The sequence below is a fragment of the Somniosus microcephalus genome, chromosome 8, assembly GCF_052327205.1.
Source record: "Somniosus microcephalus isolate GS21.2 chromosome 8, FLI_Smic_1.0, whole genome shotgun sequence".
NCBI classification, from domain to species: domain Eukaryota; kingdom Metazoa; phylum Chordata; class Chondrichthyes; order Squaliformes; family Somniosidae; genus Somniosus; species Somniosus microcephalus.
Window position 1 is genome coordinate 98,432,669 of NC_140994.1, and position 22,018 is coordinate 98,454,686.

At 49.4% G+C, this 22,018-nt stretch overlaps 1 protein-coding gene across 4 annotated transcripts in view; it reads right to left on the reverse strand.

Annotated features, from left to right (window-relative positions):
- Positions 1 to 22,018, reverse strand: part of tspan15 (tetraspanin 15) — an 876,670-nt gene that overhangs the window by 111,202 nt on the left and 743,450 nt on the right. For all 4 annotated transcript variants that reach the window (XM_085995040.1, XM_085995037.1, XM_085995036.1 and 1 more), the window contains 2 exons: positions 18,183 to 18,230; positions 16,332 to 16,448 (listed from right to left, as the gene is read on the reverse strand). In XM_085995040.1, the coding sequence (XP_085851166.1) occupies positions 16,332 to 16,448; positions 18,183 to 18,230 (165 nt within the window). The remainder of the gene's footprint in view (positions 1 to 16,331; positions 16,449 to 18,182; positions 18,231 to 22,018) is intronic.

Genomic DNA, 22,018 nt, shown 5'->3' on the forward strand with positions numbered 1-22,018 from the left:
GTATCTGAGGGAGGGAGTGGGACTGTAGGAGTATCTGAGGGGGGAGTGGGACTGTAGGAGTATCTGAGGGAGGGAGTGGGACTGTAGGAGTATCTGAGGGGGGGAGGGGGGCTCTAGGAGTATCTGAGGGGGGGAGTGGGACTGTAGGAGTATCTGAGGGGGGAGTGGGACTGTAGGAATATCTGAGGGAGGAGTGGGACTGCAGGGGTATCTGTGCGGGGAGTGGGACTGTAGGAGTATCTGAGGGGGGGAGTGGGACTGTAGGAGTATCTGAGGGGGGAGTGAGACTGTAGGAGTATCTGAGGGGGGAGTGGGACTGTAGGAGTATCTGAGGGGGGAGTGGGACTGTAGGAGTATCTGAGGGGGGGACTGGGAATGTAGGAGTAACTGAGGGGGGGAGTGGGACTGCAGGAGTATCTGAGGGGGGAGTGGGACTGTAGGAGTATCTGAGGGGGGAGTGGGACTGTAGGAGTATCTGAGGGGGGGACTGGGAATGTAGGAGTAACTGAGGGGGGAGTGGGACTGCAGGAGTATCTGAGGGGGGAGTGGGACTGTAGGAGTATCTGAGGGGGGAGTGGGACTGTAGGAGTATCTGAGGGGGGAGTGAGACTGTAGGAGTATCTGGGGGGGGAGTGGGACTGTAGGAGTGTCTGAGGGGGGTAGTGAGAGTGTAGGAGTGTCTGAGGGGGGTAGTGGGACTGTAGGAGCGTCTGAGGGGGGAGTGAGACTGTAGGAGTATCTGGGGGGGGAGTGGGACTGTAGGATTGTCTGAGGGGGGTAGTGAGAGTGTAGGAGTGTCTGAGGGGGGAAGTGGGACTGTAGGAGTATCTGAGGGGAGGAGTGGGACTGTAGGAGTATCTGAGGGGGGACGTGGGATTGTAGGAGTATCTGAGGGGGGAGTGGGACTGTAGGAGTATCTCAGGGGGGAGTGGGACTGTAGGAGTATCTGAGGGGGGAGTGGGGCTGTTGGAGGATCTGCGGGGGGAGTGGGACTGTAGGAGTATCTCAGGGGGGGAGTGGGACTGTAGGAGTATCTCAGGGGGGAGTGGGGCTGTTGGAGGATCTGCGGGGGGAGTGGGACTGTAGGAGTATCTCAGGGGGGAGTGGGACTGTAGGAGTATCTGAGGGGGGAGTGGGACTGTAGGAGTATCTGAGGGAGGGAGTGGGACTGTAGGAGTATCTGAGGGGGAGAGTGGGACTGTAGGGATATCTGAGGGGGGAGTGGGACTGTAGGGATATCTGAGGGGGGAGTGGGACTGTAGGAGTATCTGAGGGGGGGAGTGGGACTGTAGGAGTATCTGAGGGAGGGAGTGGGACTGTAGGAGTATCTGAGGCGGGGAGTGGGACTGTAGGAGTATCTGAGGGGGGGAGCGGGACTGTAGGAGTATCTGAAGGGGGAGTGGGACTGTAGGAGTGTCTGAGGGGGGAGTGGGACAGTAGGAGTATCTGAGGGGGGAGTGGGACTGTAGGAGTATCTGAGGGGGGAGTGGGACTGTAGGAGTATCTGAGGGGGGAGTGGGATTGTAGGAGTATCTGAGGGGGGAGTGGGACTGTAGGGGAATCTGAGAGGGGGGTGGGACTGTCGGGGTATCTGAGGGAGGGAGTGTGACTGTAGGAGTATCTGTGGGGGGAGTGGGACTGTAGGAGTATCTGAGGAGGGAGTGGGACTGTAGGAGTATCTGTGGGGGAGTGGGAATGTAGGAGTATCTGAGGGGGGAGTGGGACTGTAGGAGTATCTGAGGGGGGGAGTGGGACTGTAGGGGTATCTGAGGGGGGGAGTGGGACTGTCGCAGTATCTGAGGGGGGAGTGGGACTGCAGGAGTATCTGGGGGGCAGTGGGACTGTAGGAGTATCTGGGAGGGAGTGGGACTGTAGGAGTATCTGAGGGGGGAGTGGGACTGTGGGAGTATCTGAGGGGGCAGTGGGACTGTAGGAGTATCTGAGGGGGGAGTGGGACTGTAGGAGTATCTGAGGGGGGGAGTGGGACTGTCGGAGTATCTGAGGGGGGAGTGGGACTGTAGGAGTATCTGAGGGGGGGAGTGGGACTGTAGGAGTGCCTGAGGGGGGAGTGGGGCTGTAGGAGTATCTGAGGGAGGGAGTGGGACTGTAGGAGTACCTGAGGGGGGGAGTGGGACTGTCGGAGTGTTTGAGGCGGGGAGTGGGACTGTCGGAGCATGTGAGGAGGGGAGTGAGACTGTAGGAGTATCTCAGGGGGGGAGTGTGACTGTAGGAGTATCTGAGGGGGGAGTGGGACTGTAGGAGTATCTGAGGGGGGAGTGGGACTGTAGGAGTATCTGAGGGGGGAGTGGGACTGTAGGAGTACCTGAGGGGGGGAGTGGGACTGTAGGAGTGTTTGAGGGGGGAGTGGGACTGTAGGAGCATCTGAGGAGGGGAGTGAGACTGTAGGAGTACCTGAGGGGGGAGTGGGACTGTATGAGTATCTGAGGGGGGGAGTGGGACTGTAGGAGTATCTGAGGGGGGGAGTGGGAGTGTAGGAGTATCTGAGGGCGGGAGTGGGACTGTAGGAGTATCTGAGGGGGGAGTGGGACTGTAGGAGTGTCTGAGGGGGGAGTGGGGCTGTAGGAGTGTCTGAGGGGGGAGTGGGGCTCTAGGAGTATCTGAGGGGGGAGTGGGACTGTAGGAGTATCTGAGGGAGGGAGTGGGACTGTAGGAGTATCTGAGGGAGGGAGTGGGACTGTAGGAGTACCTGAGGGGGGGAGTGGGACTGTAGGAGTGTTTGAGGGGGGGAGTGGGACTGTAGGAGCATCTGAGGAGGGGAGTGAGACTGTAGGAGTGCCTGAGGGGGGAGTGGGACTGTAGGAGTATCTGAGGGGGGGAGTGGGACTGTAGGAGTATCTGAGGGGGGGAGTGGGAGTGTAGGAGTATCTGAGGGCGGGAGTGGGACTGTAGGAGTATCTGAGGGGGGAGTGGGACTGTAGGAGTGTCTGAGGGGGGAGTGGGGCTGTAGGAGTGTCTGAGGGGGGAGTGGGACTGTAGGAGTATCTGAGGGAGGGAGTGGGACTGTAGGAGTATCTGAGGGAGGGAGTGGGACTGTAGGAGTATCTGAGGGGGGAGTGGGACTGTAGGAGTATCTGAGGGGGGGAGGGGGGCTCTAGGAGTATCTGAGGGGGGGAGTGGGACTGTAGGAGTATCTGAGGGGGGTGTGGGACTGTAGGAATATCTGAGGGAGGAGTGGGACTGTAGGGGTATCTGTGCGGGGAGTGGGACTGTAGGAGTATCTGAGGAGGGGAGTGGGACTGTCGGAGTATCTGAGGGGGGGGAGTGGGACTGTAGGAGTATCTGAGGGGGGAGTGAGACTGTAGGAGTATCTGAGGGGGGAGTGGGACTGTAGGAGTATCTGAGGGAGGGAGTTGGTCTGTATGAGTATCTGAGGGGGGAGTGGGACTGTAGGAGTATCTGAGGGGGGAGTGGGACTGTAGGAGTATCTGAGGGGGGGACTGGGAATGTTGGAGTAACTGAGGGGGGGAGTGGGACTGTAGGAGTATCTGAGGGGGGAGTGAGACTGTAGGAGTATCTGGGGGGGGAGTGGGACTGTAGGAGTGTCTGAGGGGGGTAGTGAGAGTGTAGGAGTGTCTGAGGGGGGTAGTGGGACTGTAGGAGCATCTGAGGGGGGAGTGAGACTGTAGGAGTATCTGTGGGGGGAGTGGGACTGTAGGAGTGTCTGAGGGGGGTAGTGAGAGTGTAGGAGTGTCTGAGGGGGGGAGTGGGACTGTAGGAGTATCTGAGGGGAGGAGTGGGACTGTAGGAGTATCTGAGGGGGGACGTGGGATTGTAGGAGTGTCTGAGGGGGGCAGTGGGATTGTAGGAGTATCTGAGGGCGGGAGTGGGACTGTAGGAGTATCTGAGGGGGGAGTGGGACTGTTGGAGGATCTGCGGGGGGAGTGGGACTGTAGGAGTATCTGAGGGGGGAGTGGGACTGTAGGAGTATCTGAGGAGGGGAGTGGGACTGTTGGAGTATCTGAGGGGAGAGTGGGACTGTAGGGATATCTGAGGGGGGAGTGGGACTGTAGGAGTATCTGAGGGGGGGAGTGGGACTGTAGGGGTATCTGAGGGAGGGAGTGGGGCTGTAGGAGTATCTGAGGCGGGGAGTGGGACTGTAGGAGTATCTGAGGGGGGGAGCGGGACTGTAGGAGTATCTGAGGGGGGAGTGGGACTGTAGGGGAATCTGAGGGGGGAGTGTGACTGTAGGAGTATCTGAGGGAGGGAGTGTGACTGTAGGAGTATCTGTGGGGGGAGTGGGACTGTAGGAGTATCTGAGGGGGGAGTGTGACTGTAGGAGTATCTGAGGGAGGGAGTGTGACTGTAGGAGTATCTGAGGGGGGAGTGGGACTGTAGGAGTATCTGTGGGGGAGTGGGAATGTAGGAGTATCTGAGGGGGGAGTGGGACTGTAGGAGTATCTGAGGGGGGGAGTGGGACTGTAGGGGTATCTGAGGGGGGGAGTGGGACTGTCGGAGTATCTGAGGGGGGAGTGGGACTGCAGGAGTATCTGGGGGCAGTGGGACTGTAGGAGTATCTGGGAGGGAGTGGGACTGTAGGAGTATCTGAGGGGGGAGTGGGACTGTCGGAGTATCTGAGGGAGGGAGTGGGACTGTAGCAGTATCTGAGGGGGGAGTGGGACTGTAGGAGTATCTGAGGGGGAGTGAAATTGTAGGAGTGTCTGAGGGGAGAGTGGGACTGTAGGAGTATCTGAGGGAGGGAGTGGGACTGTAGGAGTATCTGAGGGGGGAGTGGGACTGTAGGAGTATCTGAGCGGGGTACTGGGACTGTAGGAGTATCTGACGGTGAGTGTAGGAAGTCACGGATGATGGGAATGGAAACAGTGAGGAGGGATGTCAGAGTTTGCTGGAGGGTGCAGATTATTTGGGTGGAGGTTCAAATTCATGTAGTTCATGCATGAACATTGAAAATGATCGGACTGAAGTCCTGTGAGTGCTGTTTGTCTGCATGTGTTGACCGTTTTGTTTTAAGTAATTTCATTGCCTGTGTAAAAATAGCACACATTAGAATATAGTATAAGCACATTAAGCATTCACCTTGGAATTTGCTAATCAGCAGCTCTACCTTATCCACAAATAGGATCGAGGGGCCGTATGGCCTACCGCTGTTCCTATTTCTTATAAAGCAGTGGCCAGGGCCAAAGGTGTAACTGCCCCTCCTTGGGGTCAACTCAACAGCAGGTAGCTTGATGTAGAGTGTCTTATTTTCTCCTTGATGCACGATAATTTGTACACTGGAAGGACAGATCTCGAGTATGAGCACGGTGACATTTATTTGTCACTGTATGGTTTTATGCATCAATCCATTTAATGTACAAATGAGAATTCTCCAAAAATGTCATTTCCCATCACTCTCCACATAAACTTATCTTTGTATCATTCAATGGAATCCATTGAATGGAATTGGTTTCTCTGGTATAAGGTATCTCAGACAGCCAACTGAAACTGCCACATTAGCACACAATTCAGTAGCAAAATACTGAGGATGCTGGAAATCCGAAATAACAACTGAAAACGCTGGAAAAACTCAGCAGGCCAGGCAACATCCGTGGAGAGAGAAACAGAGTTAACGTTTCAGGTCGAAACCCTTCTTCAGAACTGAGAAAAAAGCAGGAAATGAAACAGATTAAAAGGCAAGTTTGGGGGCTGGGAAATGGGGGAGGGGATGAAAGAACAAAAGGGTAGGTCTGAGAGGTGAAGAGACATTAAGAGATATTCAAGGCGAGACGAGATGGTAATAGGACAGGTAAAGAGACAAAGGATGGCTCTAGATGAAGTGCGAAATGCGCTGGCAGAATGAAAGACAGCTGCCATGTGGGAAAGGGAAAAAAAGGAAAAGGCACAAACCAAAGGTGTGGATAAAAAATATATAAAAATATAATCGGGGCCGAGGTTATGATCTGAAATTGTTGAACTCGATATTGAGTCCGGAAGGCTGCAAAGTGCCTAATCGGAAGATGAGGTGCTGTTCCTCAAGCTTACGCTGAGCTTCCGTGGAACAATACAAGAGGCCGAGGACGGTGAGGTCTGAGTGGGAATGGAGCGGTGAATTGAAATGATAGACGACCGGAATCTCGGGGTCACCCTTACAGACTGAACGGAGGTGTTCCGCAAAGCGGTCACCCAATCTGCGTTTGGTCTCCCCAGTGTAGAGGAGACCACATCGTGAGCAGCGAATACAATATACTAGATTGCAAGAAGTACAAGTAAATCGCTGTTTCACCTGGAAGGGGTGTCCAGGGCCCCAAAGTCTAGTATACTGTATTCGCTGCTCACGATGTGGTCTCCTCTACATTGGGGAGACCAAACGCAGATTGGGTGACCGCTTTGCGGAACACCCCCGTTCAGTCCGTAAGGGTGACCCCGAGCTTCCGGTCGCCTGTCATTTCAATCTCCACGGATGTTGCCTAGCCTGCTGAGTTTTTCCAGCGTTTTCTGTTGTTATTTAGCACACAATTCAGCCTTGAATTAGCAAATACCCATGATTAGCTCCAGCATTCACTCCTCAAGAGGAACAATATTCTGGCCCTTTGAAGGTACTTTAAAGTTGCAGTACTGTTTTCCCAGGTGTTGGGAGGACAATGTCAGAGATGTTTGTGTGTGCTGTGCACTCACATTTATATAGCAAGCTGCACTTCCGTTCTCCCAGAGGCCCATTGGAGGTTGATTCATAAAATAGAAACCTGATCAGCTTTTAAACAACAGGTGGATAAATATCTGAAAAAGAAAATTTAAAAGGACAGGAGAATGGGAGTAAGGTGATAGCTCTCTCAGAGAGAGGGCACAGGCACGATGGGCCGAATGGGGAAAGGGCAGGGGAATGGGAGTAAGGTGATAGCTCTCTCAGAGAGAGGGCACAGGCACGATGGGCCGAATGGGGAAAGGGCAGGGGAATGGGAGTAAGGTGATAGCTCTCTCAGAGAGAGGGCACAGGCACGATGGGGAAAGGGCAGGGGAATGGGAGTAAGGTGATAGCTCTCTCAGAGCGAGGGCACAGGCACGATGGGCCGAATGGGGAAAGGGCAGGGGAATGGGAGTAAGGTGATAGCTCTCTCAGAGAGAGGGCACAGGCACGATGGGCCGAATGGGGAAAGGGCAGGGGAATGGGAGTAAGGTGATAGCTCTCTCAGAGAGAGGGCACAGGCACGATGGGCCGAATGGGGAAAGGGCAGGGGAATGGGACTAAGGTCCCCGTATTTCCTCCTTACAGCACAGCTGAGATCAGCAACTCTCTTAATTTTACAGCAGACATATGAAGGCTGAAATGGAAGCCCTGCAGCAGGCATACAGCCTGGTTCTGTGCCCTGCCAGCATCTCTCATGAGGTTCCACATCAGCAGCAAAGCTTTGTAATTTTGTCTCTGTAAAGTACAGGACAATCGCACTAGTCTATCACTGCAATAATACAAGAAAAGTAAAGAAGTTTCCTGTCAGAGGCTCAAATTTAATTGCTTCTTTAGTCTCAAGAGTTTTCAAAAGTGCAATAAAAATGTTTTAATATTTACTTAATTCCGAATATTTACCTAATTCTAGGGAATGTGGCCGGCCAAGTGGAAAAAGTGCTAGTAGGTGAGCACTTTGGTGATAGTGACCATAATATGGTAAGATTTAAGGTGGTCATGGAAAAGGACAGGGATGGGCCGGAAATAAAGGTTCTAAATTGGGGGAAGGCCGATTTTAATAGGATAAGGCAGGATCTGGCCAAAATGGGCTGGGATCAGCTACTTGTAGGAAAATCCGCATCGGAGCAATGGGAGGCTTTCAGAAGGGAGATTGAGATCATACAATGGCAACATGTTCCCGTAAAGGTCAAGAGTGGTTCCAAAAACCACAGGGAACCTTGGATGTCAGGGGATGTACGAGAATGGATTAGGAAAAAAAGGAGGGCGTTTGGTAGATACAAAAGGCTAAAGACGGAGGAAGCCCTAGAGGAGTACAAAAAGTGCAGGGGGATACTTAAAAAAGAAATTAGGAGATCAAGGAGGGGCCATGAAATAACACTGGCGAGCAAAATAAAGGAAAATCCGAAGATGTTTTATAAGTAAATTAAGGGTAAGAGGATAACTAGGGAAAAAATAGGGCCCATTAGGGACAAAAGTGGCAATGTGTGTGTGGAGCCGGAAGATGTAGGAGGGGTTCTAAATGAATTTTTTGCATCTGTTTTCACTATGGAGAAGGACGATGTAGACATAGAAATAGGGCGGGGGGACTGTGATATGATCGAACATATTAACATCGAGAGGGAGGAGGTATTGGCGGTTTTAGCTGGCCTAAAAATGGATAAATCCCCAGGCCCAGATGAAATGTATCCCAGGCTGCTGTGTGAGGCAAAGGAAGAGATTGCGGGGGCTCTAACACATATATTCAGGACCTCTCTGGCCACAGGGGATGTGCCAGAGGACTGGAGAACCGCTAATGTAGTACCATTATTCAAGAAGGGTAGTAGGGAAAAACCGGGGAACTACAGGCCAGTGAGCCTAACATCAGTGGTAGGAAAATTATTGGAAAAAATTCTGAGGGACAAAATTTGTCTCCACTTGGAGAGGCAAGGATTAATCAGGGATAGTCAACATGGCTTTGTCAAGGGAAGATCATGTCTGACTAATTTGATTGAATTTTTTGAGGGGGTGACTAGGTGTGTGGATGAGGGTAACGCAGTGGATGTGGTATACATGGATTTCAGTAAGGCCTTCGATAAAGTCCCGCACAGGAGACTGGTCAAGAAGGTAAGAGCCCATGGAATCCAGGGTGCCTTGGCACATTGGATACAAAACTGGCTTAGTGGCAGAAGGCAGAGGGTGATGGTCGAAGGCTGTTTTTGTGACTGGAAGCCTGTGGCCAGTGGGGTACCACAGGGATCGGTGCTGGGTCCCTTGCTGTTTGTGGTCTACATTAATGACTTGGATATGAATGTAAAAGGTATGATCAGTAAGTTCGCGGATGATACAAAAATTGGTAGGGTGGTAAATAGCGAGGAGGGTAGCCTCAGTCTGCAGGACGATATAGATGGGTTGGTCAGATGGGCGGAACAGTGGCAAATGGAATTTAACCCGGAAAAGTGCGAGGTGATGCACTTTGGGGGGACTAACAAGGCAAGGGAATACACAATGAATGGAAAGACCCTAGGCAAGACGGAGGGTCAGAGAGATCTGGGTGTGCAAGTACACAGATCCCTGAAGGCGGCGGAACAGGTGGATAAGGTGGTAAAAAAGGCATATGGGATACTTGCCTTCATTAGCCGAGGCATTGAATATAAGAGCAAGGAGGTTATGATGGAGCTGTATAAAACACTGGTTAGGCCACAGCTGGAATACTGTGTGCAGTTCTGGTCGCCACACTACAGGAAGGATGTGATCGCGTTAGAGAGGGTGCAGAGGAGGTTCACCAGGATGTTACCAGGGCTGGAGCGCTTCAGCTATGAAGAGAGACTGGGCAGATTGGGTTTGTTTTCCTTGGAGCAGAGGAGGCTGAGGGGGGACATGATTGAGGTGTACAAAATTATGAGGGGCATAGATAGGATGGATGCGGAGGAGCTTTTTCCCTTAGTAGAGGGGTCAATAACTAGGGGGCATAGATTCAAGGTAAAGGGCGGGAGGTTTAGAGGGGATTTGAGAAAGAACTTTTTCACCCAGAGGGTGGTTGGAGTCTGGAACTCACTGCCTGAAAGGGTTGTGGAGGCAGAAACCCTCACAACATTTAAGAAGCATTTGGATGAGCACTTGAAATGCCATAGCATACAAGGCTACGGGCCAAATGCTGGAATATGGGATTAGATTAGACAGGGCTTGATGGCTGGCGCGGACACGATGGGCCGAAGGGCCTCTATCCGTGCTGTATTACTCTATGACTCTATGACTTGCAATGCTTTTATTACTGAATACACTTCTCCTGGGATAGTCTTGTCCAACAAATTGTTAGAAATATATTTCAAGAGTAAGTCTGCCCTATATATTGCTACAGATATACGATCTGCTCTTGTGAAGCAGAACTAATGTAGTCAATTCAAATCGAAGGAGAACCTGAGTGTTAACACTGCGCTGCTAAGCCAAGCGATAATTCGAGTGAGCAAGTGTTATTGATCAATGCATTTTTCTCTTCCTGTTTCTACTTAAAATCAAATATACCGTTGTTAAGAAGTGATTGGCAATACAGTGCCCTCTTTTTAACTCATAGTTATCAGGATCCAGACAAAAGATACAAGTTAAATGGAGTCATCGAATAAAGGAACCTGGAATGTACTTACTTTCCACACTTTTGAGTCAGAAAGAATGAAGATGGGGTGCAACCAAATTAACAACAAATGCAGAGCTACTGGTTAGCCAGTTGTTAAGGAATATTGATCAAATGTTGGCTTAAATTAAACTGCGGGAGTCCGAACTAAGGGATACAGATCCAAACTAGTAAAAGGAAATTTTAGGATAGATATCAGGAAATTCTTATTTACACAAAAGTGATCAACGTGCAGAATAAACTTCTAGATAGAGGAGTGGAGGCCAAAACCCTGGAATCATTTAAGAAACAACTGGATATACAACGAGCGGTGGAGGAGGGGTGGTCGGATCTCTCTGGATGAATGAATTAAGATGTCTTCCACATCCGCAATTATCTTGTGATCCTGTGCTTCCTGTCCTCAGAGCTGTTGTGTATGTACCTTTAAGAGAAGAACTGATTCTATACTGCAGTACCAGCAGTGACCACCCCTGTATATAAAGCCATAGCAGGCTTCTGTACTTCAGTCTTAAGTTACCCTCCGTTCAGTAAATACCTGTTTTATTGTTCTCCTGCAGTCCGTGTATTATTAAGGCGCGGACACTACAGTGGCGACGAACAGGTTCGAACTCACCTGCAGTACTGCATCACCTCACGGGGATCTTTCCCTGAGAAGAGGCTTCTTGGAGGTCAAAGTCAGAGCAACGGGCGTCGACCGCGGGCAACCGCCCAAGGATCCCTCGGAGTTCGGAGAGTTGCAGGAGAGGCTGTGGAGAGCTGGGCTTGGCTCCCCAGTCAAGGTGTTCCAGCAAATCGTGCTAGTAGCAGGTAGTGCGCTGACCCTTCCGGACTGCGGCGGGCTTGAGCTCGATCGAGCGGCTCTGCAAAGGGGCCGAGCAGCGTCGTCGGGAGGAAAAGAGAGAGAGGGTGGAGCGCACAGGGCGCGGTCGGTGCTCAAGAACCGGGCAGCGTAGCGAAAATAAAACAAGGGGAAGGAAAAGTGAGACACGCCGAAGCCGCAGGTCGCCGCCATTACCTTGCAGAACGCTAGGAGCAGCGTGGCAGCAAGGGGAAGAAGGAAACGCGCAGGAGGCGCCATTTTATTCCATTGGGGAAGAAGGAAAAGCGCGGGAGGCGCCATTTTAATCCATTGGTGAAGAAGAAAAAGCGCGGGAGGCGCCATTTTAAATCACCCAAGATGCCGAAAAGTGGCAGTATCACTGCTTTCGACAACGAGGTAGAAGACTGGACCACGTATGTGGAAAGGATTGAAGTGTACTGCATGGCAAATGAGGTGGCCGGTGGAAAGAAGGCGTCGGTATTATTAAATTTGATGGGCGCGAGAACGTACGGCCTATTGCGGAAGCAGAAAGATTCAAGTTCCATAAAAGAAACCAGCACAAAGATGAGAGCAATGCTGACTATCTTACGGAACTACGCAAGTTATCGAAGCACTGCCAGTTCGGAGCAGGACTGGCAGACACCTTACGGGATAAGTTTGCCTGCGGGCTCCAGAGTGAAGGAACCCAGAAACGACTACTTTCGGAAAAGGACCTGACGCTAGAACAGGCTTTCAGCGTGGCAGTATCCTATGAAGCAGCAGCATGGGGAGCTGCGGAAATACAACAGAAACCACAGGAATACAGCGCTAACGAAATGGCGTATGGAGCAGAAAAGTGCTATCGCTGCGGCAGAACAACCCATGATCAGAAGGACTGCTGGTTTAAGGACAAAGTATGCAGGCAATGTGGGAAAATGGGACACATAGCAAGAGTCTGCAGGTCGGGAAAGAAAACCAACACTACAAGAACTACGAAGGACAAGTACAAGAAAGTAAAGAAATTGACAGACAGTAGTTCGGAAGATCAGGAGAGTGATAAGGACTCCGGGAGCAGGAGACTAAGTTGTCTAAAGTTACACAACGTGATCGCAAAGGAGGATCACCGAACTATTTGGGTCACCCTCATGATAGCAGGGTCCCCAGTAAAGATGGAATTGGACACAGGATCAGCCCTAACTGTCATGAATCGACGAGACTATGAGCGGCTATTCTCACACATACCCTTGAAGGACACGTCCATTGTATTGAAGACATACATGGGGCAAAAAGTCTACCCCAGAGGGAAAATAAGGGTGCCAGTTGAACACAACGGCAAGGAAACACAGAAACTGTATCTATATATACTACCGGATGGAGGACCACCACTATTGGGACGTGAATGGATCCGAAAAATACAATTGGATTGGCATTCCATTCAGGCGCTAACTGTGACTGATAAAAAGAATGATGACGTCACACCTGGACGACTGTCAAAAATTCTAACTGACGCGAAAGAGGTGTTCCAACAAGGACTTGGGACTCTAAAAGGAGTAACGGCAACGATAAAAATCGAAGATAACGCAAACCCAAAATTTTTTAAGGCCAGACCGGTACCTTACGCGATCCGCCCAGCCGTTGAAGCACAGCTGGAGAGTCTGGAGCGTTCGGGTGTGCTGTCCAAGGTGGACTGGAGCAAGTGGGCCACACCCATCGTTCCTGTAATGAAGAAATCATTGAGCAGCACGCCTAGGGAGCCGAAGAAGGTTCGCATCTGTGGGGACTTCAAGGTAACTGTGAACCCAGTCCTGCACACAGTACAATATCCACTTCCACGGATAGAAGATATTTTCGCCTCACTATCTGGAGGGAAACGCTTTACAAAGATTGATCTGGCCCAAGCGTATCTACAAATGGAGGTGGAAGAAGCATCTAGGAAATACCTCATGATAAACACTCACAAAGGCCTTTACCAGTACAATCGACTAGTATTCGGGGTAGCATCAGCCCCGGCTATTTGGCAGAGGGCGATGGAACAAGTCCTGCAAGGGATCCCGGGGACCCAGTGTTATTTGGACGACATCCTGGTTACGGGCGAAAATGACAGTGAACACCTTGCCAACCTGGAGCAGGTGCTCACGAGATTACAGGAATATGGGCTATGAGCCAACCGCCCCAAATGCGAGTTCTTCAGGAGACAAATCTCGTATTGTGGCCACATGATTGATGAGGAAGGGTTGCATAAGTCGCCGGACAAGATTGAGGCTGTAGTCAAGGCTCCAGCACCAGAAAATGTGTCGCAACTGAGGTCGTTCCTCGGGTTGGTGAACTACTACCATAAGTTCTTGCCGAATTTATCTACAATTCTGCACCCACTGAACGCCCTACTGCAAACTGGAGTAACATGGAAATGGAGTGATGAGTGTAAGCGTGCCTTTCAGAAATGTAAATGCCTAATCACTTCAAAAGAAGTATTGGCCCACTACAATCCAACACTACCGATTCGGTTAGCATGTGATGCGTCTCCCTACGGCATCGGAGCAGTGCTGTCACACAAATTCCTTGATGGTTCAGAGAGGCCAATAGCCTTTGCGTCGCGCTCGTTAACCTCAGCCGAGCGTAACTACGCCCAGATTGACAGGGAGGCCCTCAGCCTGGTGTGGGGGGTGAAGAAGTTCAATCACTATCTGCACGGGCAGAAATTCACCCTACTGACTGATCATCAGCCCCTGGTCTCCATTTTTAACCCAAAGAAGGGCGTTCCGGTGATGACGGCGCAACGGCGGCAAAGCTGGTCACTTTTTCTAGGGGCACATCAGTACGACATAGAGCACAAGGGTACGAAACAGCATGGAAACGCTGATGGGCTGTCGCGCCTACCGTTGCCTACGGTAGAGGAAGCACCTGCAGTGGACCCTGTTGAGATATTCCATGCGACCATAGTCGAATGTCTACCTGTTACAAACTCTCTCGGGTCTATGATTTGACGGTGAAGGGATGGCCAGCACATGGCGACTCACTGTTGCCAGCATTCTCGCCAAGGAGAGAACAGCTGTCAGTGTGCCGGGGGACCTTGATGTGTGGATCCCGAGTGGTAATTCCACCCAAGTTGAGAGATAGAGTGCTCAATGAGCTTCATGAGGGTCATCTGGGAGGGGTAAAAATGAAGAGCCTAGCCAGGGCATTTGTGTGGTGGCCGGGAATCGATAAAGAAATCGAGGATATGACCAAGAGATGCACAGGATGCCAGAAGGTCCAAAACGCTCCACCACAGGCCCCGCTACATCCATGGGAGTGGCCCTTATCTCCATGGCAACGGGTACACATTGATTTTGCTGGTCCATTTATGGACTCAATGTTCCTAATCGCTGTGGACGCCCATTCAAAATGGCCAGAGGTCATCAAAATGTCCTCCACCACCACGGAGAAAACTATTGCAGTCCTACGGACCATCTTCGCCAGGAATGGCTTGCCAGAACAGATTTGCTCCGACAATGGGCCACAGTTTGTGTCCGAGGATTTCCGGAGGTTTCTGAGGAATAATGGGGTGAAACATTACACATCTGCCCCATATCATCCAGCCACAAATGGATTGGCTGAGAGGTTTGTTCAGACCTTTAAAAAGGCAATGCATAATGACGACATACCACTACAACACAAGGTGGATAATTTCTTGACACATGCAGTCACCAACCAAACTCCAGCCATAATGTTCTTCAACCGAAGGCTAAGATGTCGCCTGGATTTGCTCAAGCCAAACATAAGACGAGATGTTGAGGATAAGCAATTCCAGCACATCAATGAGAAGCCAACCAGGAGCTTCAAGATAGGGCAACCAGTCTTGGCCCGTGACTACCGAACAGAAAAATGGCAGCCAGGAACGATATGCACACAGCAGGGACCACTAATGTACACAGTGGACATTGGAGAGAGCATCGTGAGACGCCATGCTGACCAGATTCTAGAGTCACAGGAACAAGCCAAACCCATACCACGAGCAGGTGCACCTGGTGATGAACCCGAAGTACAGATTGCGTCTACCTCAGAAGCAGTGGTATTGGAAGCTGACGAACCAACCAATGACAATGAGCCAGAATCAACTCCGCCGCAAGAACACGATACTCGAGAAAGGCGTTATCCAGTCAGGATCATGAAGCCTCCTCAAAGACTGAACTTATAAATGATTATTTCAGTTGATGTATATAGTACAGAGAAAATTGTAATTGTAATTAGTTATTATTTCGTTGTTAAATGAATGTTATGTACTGTTTATCTAAAAGGGGAGGAATTGTTGTGTATGTACCTTTAAGAGAAGAACTGATTCTATACTGCAGTACCAGCAGTGACCACCCCTGTATATAAAGCCATAGCAGGCTTCTGTACTTCAGTCTTAAGTTACCCTCCGTTCAGTAAATACCTGTTTTATTGTTCTCCTGCAGTCCGTGTATTATTAAGGCGCGGACACTACAAGAGCAATATCCTTCTATCACTCAGTGCTTCCCTCTCTGGGATAATAAAATCACTGTATAAACTGCACTAGTGTAAAAGTCATCGTATTATCACAGGAACCTGTCCAATGGTGTGATATACACTGCACTCCAGGGCATTAATATGGAATCTTGATGGAATTTCTTTAATTCTGGACTCTGCTATTCACAATGTGACAATAGTAAAAGTGAATGGCTTTCCCATCAGGATTTATTTTGTATTTTAAGCTGCTAGTTTCGCTTTTGCTTCAGCATTGATTTCTAATTAAGTTTCTTCCTGTGTGCTGAATAACAGCAAGAGGCAAACACTAGTGCTATCCTGCCTACACTTTCAGTCATTCCTTCCCCATCCCACAGCAACTGCCTGAGACTGAACAGAAGCTTGCCACCAATGTTCCCTTTAAGCTGTGCAGCCGCACAGCTCTCTGGACCTCCCGCGCAGCCAGCTCACCGGCTTTTCAATGGGAAAAGCCACGCATGCGCAGTATTTTGAATGGGCCACGCACCCAAAATTAATTAAGGGGAACACTGCTTGCCACCTTCACACAGCAATCAAGAGAAAATCGCCTTGGGTCCCTCCAGTTCCCAGCACCACTGCCAGATTCTGTGAGCAGGTCACCCGGCTCATTCACTCGTGGATTAAGGCTGGTGAATGTTGGAGGGAAACATTATTAATTAGTGCACGTGCGTGCACAGGGAATCAATACCATGCCAAGTCTATACAAATATCATTTGGGAAAATCCTGACGATTCTCTCTACACTTTGATCATGAAATTAGCCTATAGTAAAGCAAAGGTTACCTGTGGTACTATTATACTCAACAGAAGGCCAGCCATGGCCGCATAGTGTCCCAAGAACCAATTCAGCACCGCATCTGTGCACCCACCGACATAGATGGTGTGAAGGAGACTTAAACGCTGTGGATAAAATGTAAAATATGGATTATTGAAGAGATACCTTTTTCTTAAAAGTTTGATGGTAGTGCTGACACCATGAAATATATCTCCTTATACACATTTACTGGGCTGCATATCAGAACATTCTCTAGCAATGAGACAAGTGTCAAGACAATTTTTTAGTGAAGTTTCCATGTAGGAGCCAAAACCAGCCTGTGCACAGGACTCGGAATGAGTCTGTGACCAGAACTCGGAACCAATCTGTATACAGGAATTGTAACCAGCCTGTGCACAGGACTCGGAATGAGTCTGTGACCAGAACTCGGAACCAATGTGTATACAGGAATTGTAACCAGCCTGTGCACAGGACTCGGAATCAGTCTGTGACTGGAACTCAGAACCAATGTGTATACAGGAATTGTAACCAGCCTGTGCACAGGACTCGGAATCAGTCTGTGACCAGAACTCGGAACCAATGTGTATGCAGGAATTGTAACCAGCCTGTGCACAGGACTCGGAATCAGTCTGTGACCGGAACTCGGAACCAATGTGTATACAGGAATTGTAACCAGCCTGTGCACAGGACTCGGAATCAGTCTGTGACCAGAACTCGGAACCAATGTGTATACAGGAATTGTAACCAGCCTGTGCACAGGACTCGGAATGAGTCTGTGACCAGAACTCGGAACCAATCTGTATGCAGGAATTGTAACCAGCTTGTGCACAGTACTCGGAATCAGTCTGTGACCAGAACTCGGAACCAATGTGTATACAGGAATTGTAACCAGCCTGTGCACAGGACTCGGAATCAGTCTGTGACCGGAACTCGGAACCAATCTGTATGCAGGAATTGTAACCAGCTTGTGCACAGTACTCCTAGCCAACCTGTACACAAGAATTGTAATTTAGCAGCGGCCCAAACACCTGCACAAATCAGGCGCGGGCTGTCACTCTGCTAGATTGTCATCATTGCGCCCGTTACAGGTGTAACATTGTTTAATTTAGGTCTCATTGTGCTTGGAGTTGGAATAGCCTGTCAGCACTCAGCCAAGGTTTTTTAAAATGAATTCTCGGTATATGGGCATCGCTAGCAAGGCCAGCATTTATTGCCCACCCCTAGTTGCCTTTAGGAAGGCGGTGGTGGGCCATCTTCTTGATTCACTGTAGTCTATGTGGTGAAGATACTCCCACAGTGCCTCCAACAACCACAGCCATTCTTCCTTTGTGCCAGGTGATGTAATAAAACTCACTACGCACTTGGTTTGAGCATAAAGCAAGGCTTTAATTAACTTGTTTCAGAACATGGAGGTCTAGTTGTACTTCACTAGTTCCTTGTCTTACAAAATGTCCCTGGAATTTATACTCCATGGACGGCGCCACCAGCTGGCCGTCCAGCATTATTTCACGAGTAGTTTCTTGATGAATTATGAGATATATAACACCAGGTATGACTCCTGGCACTGGAGACTTTTCCCTTGATCCCCATTGACTTCACTTTTATTTACTGCCCCGATGTCAAGGGCAGTCACTCTGTGGAATTCAGCTCTTTTGTCCCTGTTGGGACCAAGGCTGTAATGAGGTCTGGAGCCGGGTGGTGCTGGCGGAACCCAAACTAAGCATCACACATGAAGGTTGGCTGCTTTGAGGTGCAGCCAGCACAACACTTTTAGGAGAGGAGGAAGGGAAAGAGAAAAGCTAGCTGGAAATAAAGGGTAAATAAAACAAAACATTAAAAAAAATACTAAAAATACATACCTGCTGATCAAGAGTTTTATAGCCACACATTGTATTGGCAACATCCGTCTGAAATAAGAAGAAAACACACCATTAACTTTTACAAAGAGCAAACTGTTTTTCTAATGTCACTGTCCCCAATGCCAGTCTTGAAATTCCTTTTAAACTCCCATTTAAATATAGCGAGTGCTGAGCAGGAATAATGCGAGAGCAGGCCCGAGACCAGAAGGAGCGGACCCGAGCAGGAGCGGAGCGGGGATAAAGAGTGGAGCAACTCAACACAGGCAGAATTTGAAAGAGTGACATCAGAGTAAAAAATCTAAAGTGATGTCAGCACAAGGGAAGGAGCTGATTGGTGAGTAGCTAGTGAGTTTTTTTTTAAGTTTTAAGTTTATTTCTGCTAAGTTCTGCTAAAGAGCGCGATCAGAGAGGGGCCCTTCAAGTTAGGGGCCAGGGTTAAATAGCTGGTTAGGGGTAAAGCAGATTAGAGATTAGTAACTGTTAAAACTACATTAAATTAATAACTGTTAATACTATATTAAATTAGTAATTGTTAATCATATATTATATTAATAACTTGAATTAGGTACATCTTAGTCTTAATTTTCTGTAAAGTTAGTTAATAGTCGAATAAATAAAGGCATGGCAGGGCAGCTCAGTCCCATGGGATGCGCATCCTGTGCCATGTGGGGACTTCAGGATGCTTCCCGTGTCCTGGACAACCACGTGTGCAGGAAGTGTCGTCAGCTGGAGGAGCTCGAGCTCCGGGTTTTGGAGTTTGAGCGGCAGCTGGCGTCACTGCGGTGCATCCGTGAGGCTGAGAGCTACGTGGATAGCACGTTTCAGGAGGTGGTCACCCCGCAGATAAGGAGTGTGCAGGCAGAGAGGGAATGGGTGACCGCCAGACAGAAGAGGAGGACCAGGCAGGTAGTGCAGGGGTCCCCTGAGTGCATCTCGCTCTCCAAACAGTATTCTTTTCTGAGTGCTGGTGAGGGTGATGGTTCCTCTGGGGAGTACAGCCAGAGCCAAGTCCATGGCACCACAGGTGACTCAGCTGTAAAGGAGGGGAGGAGAAAGAAAGGGAAAGCAATAGTGGTAGGGGATTCGATAGTTAGGGGAGCAGGCAGGCGTTTCTGCGGCCGCAGACGTGACTCCAGGATGGTATGTTGCCTCCCTGGTGCCAGGGTCACCGAGCGGCTGCAGAACATTCTGACGGGGGAGGATGAACAGCCAGAGGTCGTGGTCCATATCGGTACCAACAACATAGGTAGAAAGAGGGATGAGGTCCTGCAGCAAATTTCAGGGAGCTAGGAAAGAGATTAAAAAGCAGGACCTCAAAAGGTATTAATCTCTTGATTATTCCCGGTGCTACGCGTGAGTGACTAAAGAAATAAGAAGATAGAGCAGATGAATGCGTGGCTGGAGAGATGCTGCAGGAGGGAGGGCTTCAGATTCCTGGGGTATTGGGGCCGGTTCTAGGGGAGGTGGGACCTGTACAGGCCGGACGGCTTGCACCTCAACAGAGCCGGAACCAATATCCTCGCGGGGAGGTTTGCTAGTGTTGGGGAGGGTTTAAACTAAGTTGGCAGGAGGATGGGCACCAGGGTGTAGCATTAGAAAGAAGAAACAAAGGGCACAACGGATTGGGAGAGACGGATTGCACTAAAGTAAGAAATAGTAAGATATTAGGTAGAGTCAGACTAACAGAGAACACAGGATAGTCTAAGAAAGGTTTATAGTGTATTTATGAGAACGTACGAAGCATAGTAAACAAGGTTAGTGAGCTGCAGGCGCAAATGGGAATATGATGTCTTGGAAATAATGGAGACCTGGCTCAAAAAAGGGCAGGATTGGGTATTAAATATACCTGGATATAAGGTGTTCAGGAAAGATAGGAGGTGGTGTGCCAGTATTGGTTAAGGGGAATGTTACAGTGCTGGAGAGAGAGGATGTCCTAGAGGTGTTAAGGACAGAATCTATATGGCTAGAGTTAAGAAATAATAGAGGTGCCATTACACTACTAGGTGTATTCTATAAGCCACCAACTAGTGGGAAAAATATGGAGGAGCAAATTTGCAGAGAAATTACAGAGAGATGCAAAAACTATAGAGCAGTGATAATGGGGGACTTCAACTATCCTAATATAGACTATGATAGTAATAGTGTAAAGGGCAGAGAGGGGGAAGAATTTCTGAAGTGTCAGGAGGACTTTCTTGATCAGTATGTTTTGGGCCCAACGAGGAAGGAGGCATTGCTGGATCTGGGGAATGAGGTAGGTCAAGTGGAGCAAGTGTCAGTAGGTGAACATTTAGGGAATAGTGATCATAGTATCATAAGGTTTAGATTAGCTATGGAAAAGGACAGGGAGCAATCTAGAGTAAAAATACTTAATTGGAGGAAGGCCAATTTCAGTAGGATGAGAACGGATCTGGCCCGGGTAAATTGGAATCAAAGATTGGCAGGCAAAACTGTAATGGAACAATGGGCTGCCTTTAAATAGGAAATAGTTCGGGTACAGTCGAGGTACATTCTCACTAGGGGGAAAGGTAGTGCCACTAAAGTCAGAGCTCCCTGGATGATGAATCAATGATAACTTGTACTTATATAGCACCTTTAACATAGTAAAATGTCCCAAGGTGCTTCACAGGAGTGTTATAAGACAAAAAATTGACACCGAGCCACATAAAAAATTAGGGCAGATGACCAAAAGCTTGGTCAAAGAGGTAGGTTTTAAGGAGCGTCTTAAAGGAGGAAAGCAAGGTAGAGAGGTTTAGGGAGGGAGTTCCAGAACTTAGGGCCTAGGCAGCTGAAGGCACGGCCACCAATGATTGAGCGATTATAATCAGGGATTCTCAAGATGGTAGAATTTGAGCAGCGCAGATATCTCGGGGGGTTGTGGGGCTGAATAAGATTACAGAGATAGGAAGGGGCGAGGCCATGGAGGGATTTGAAAACAAGGATGAGAATTTTGAAGTCAAGGCGTTGCTGAACCGGGAGCCAATGTAGGTCAGCGAGCACAGGGGTGATGGACGAACAGGACTTGGTGCAAGTTAGGACACGAGCAGCTGAGTTTTGGATGACCTCAAGTTTACATAGGGTAGAATGTGGGAGGCCAGCTAGGAGTGCGTTGGAATAGTCAAGTCTAGAGATAACAAAGGCATTGATGAGGCAGGGGCGGAGACAGGCAATGTTACGGAGGTGGAAATATGTAGTCTTAGTTATGCCATGGATATGTGGTCGGCGGCTCATTTCAGGGTCAAATATGACACCAAGGTTGCGAACAGTCTGGTTCAGCCTCAGACAGATGCTAGGGAGAGGGATGGAGTCAGTGGCTAGGGAATGGAGTCTGTGGTGGGGCCCGAAGACAATGGCTTCGGTCTTCCCAAGGGAGATAAGAGTAAGATGAAGCAGAAAAAGAGCGCGTATGACAGGCGTCAGGTCGAGAATACATCTGAGAATCAGGCTAAATATAGAAAGTTCAGAGGAGAAGTGAAAAAGAAAATAAGAGGGGCAAAGAGAGGGTATGAGAATAGAATGGCAGCTAACATAAAAGGTAATCCAAAAGTCTTCTATAGGCATATAAATAGTAGTGGGTAGTAAGAGGAGGGGTGGGGCTGATTAGGGACCAAAAAGGAGACCTACGCATGGAGGTAGAGGGTATGGCTGAGGTGCTAAATGAGTACTTTGCATCTGTCTTCACCAAGGCAGAAGATACTGCCATAGACATAGTGAAGGAGGAGGTAGAGGAGATACTGGGATGGGATAAAGACATAGTGAAGGAGGAGGTAGAGGAGATACTGGGATGGGATAAAAATTGATAAAGAGGTACTAGAAAGGCTCGCTGTACTTAAAGTAGA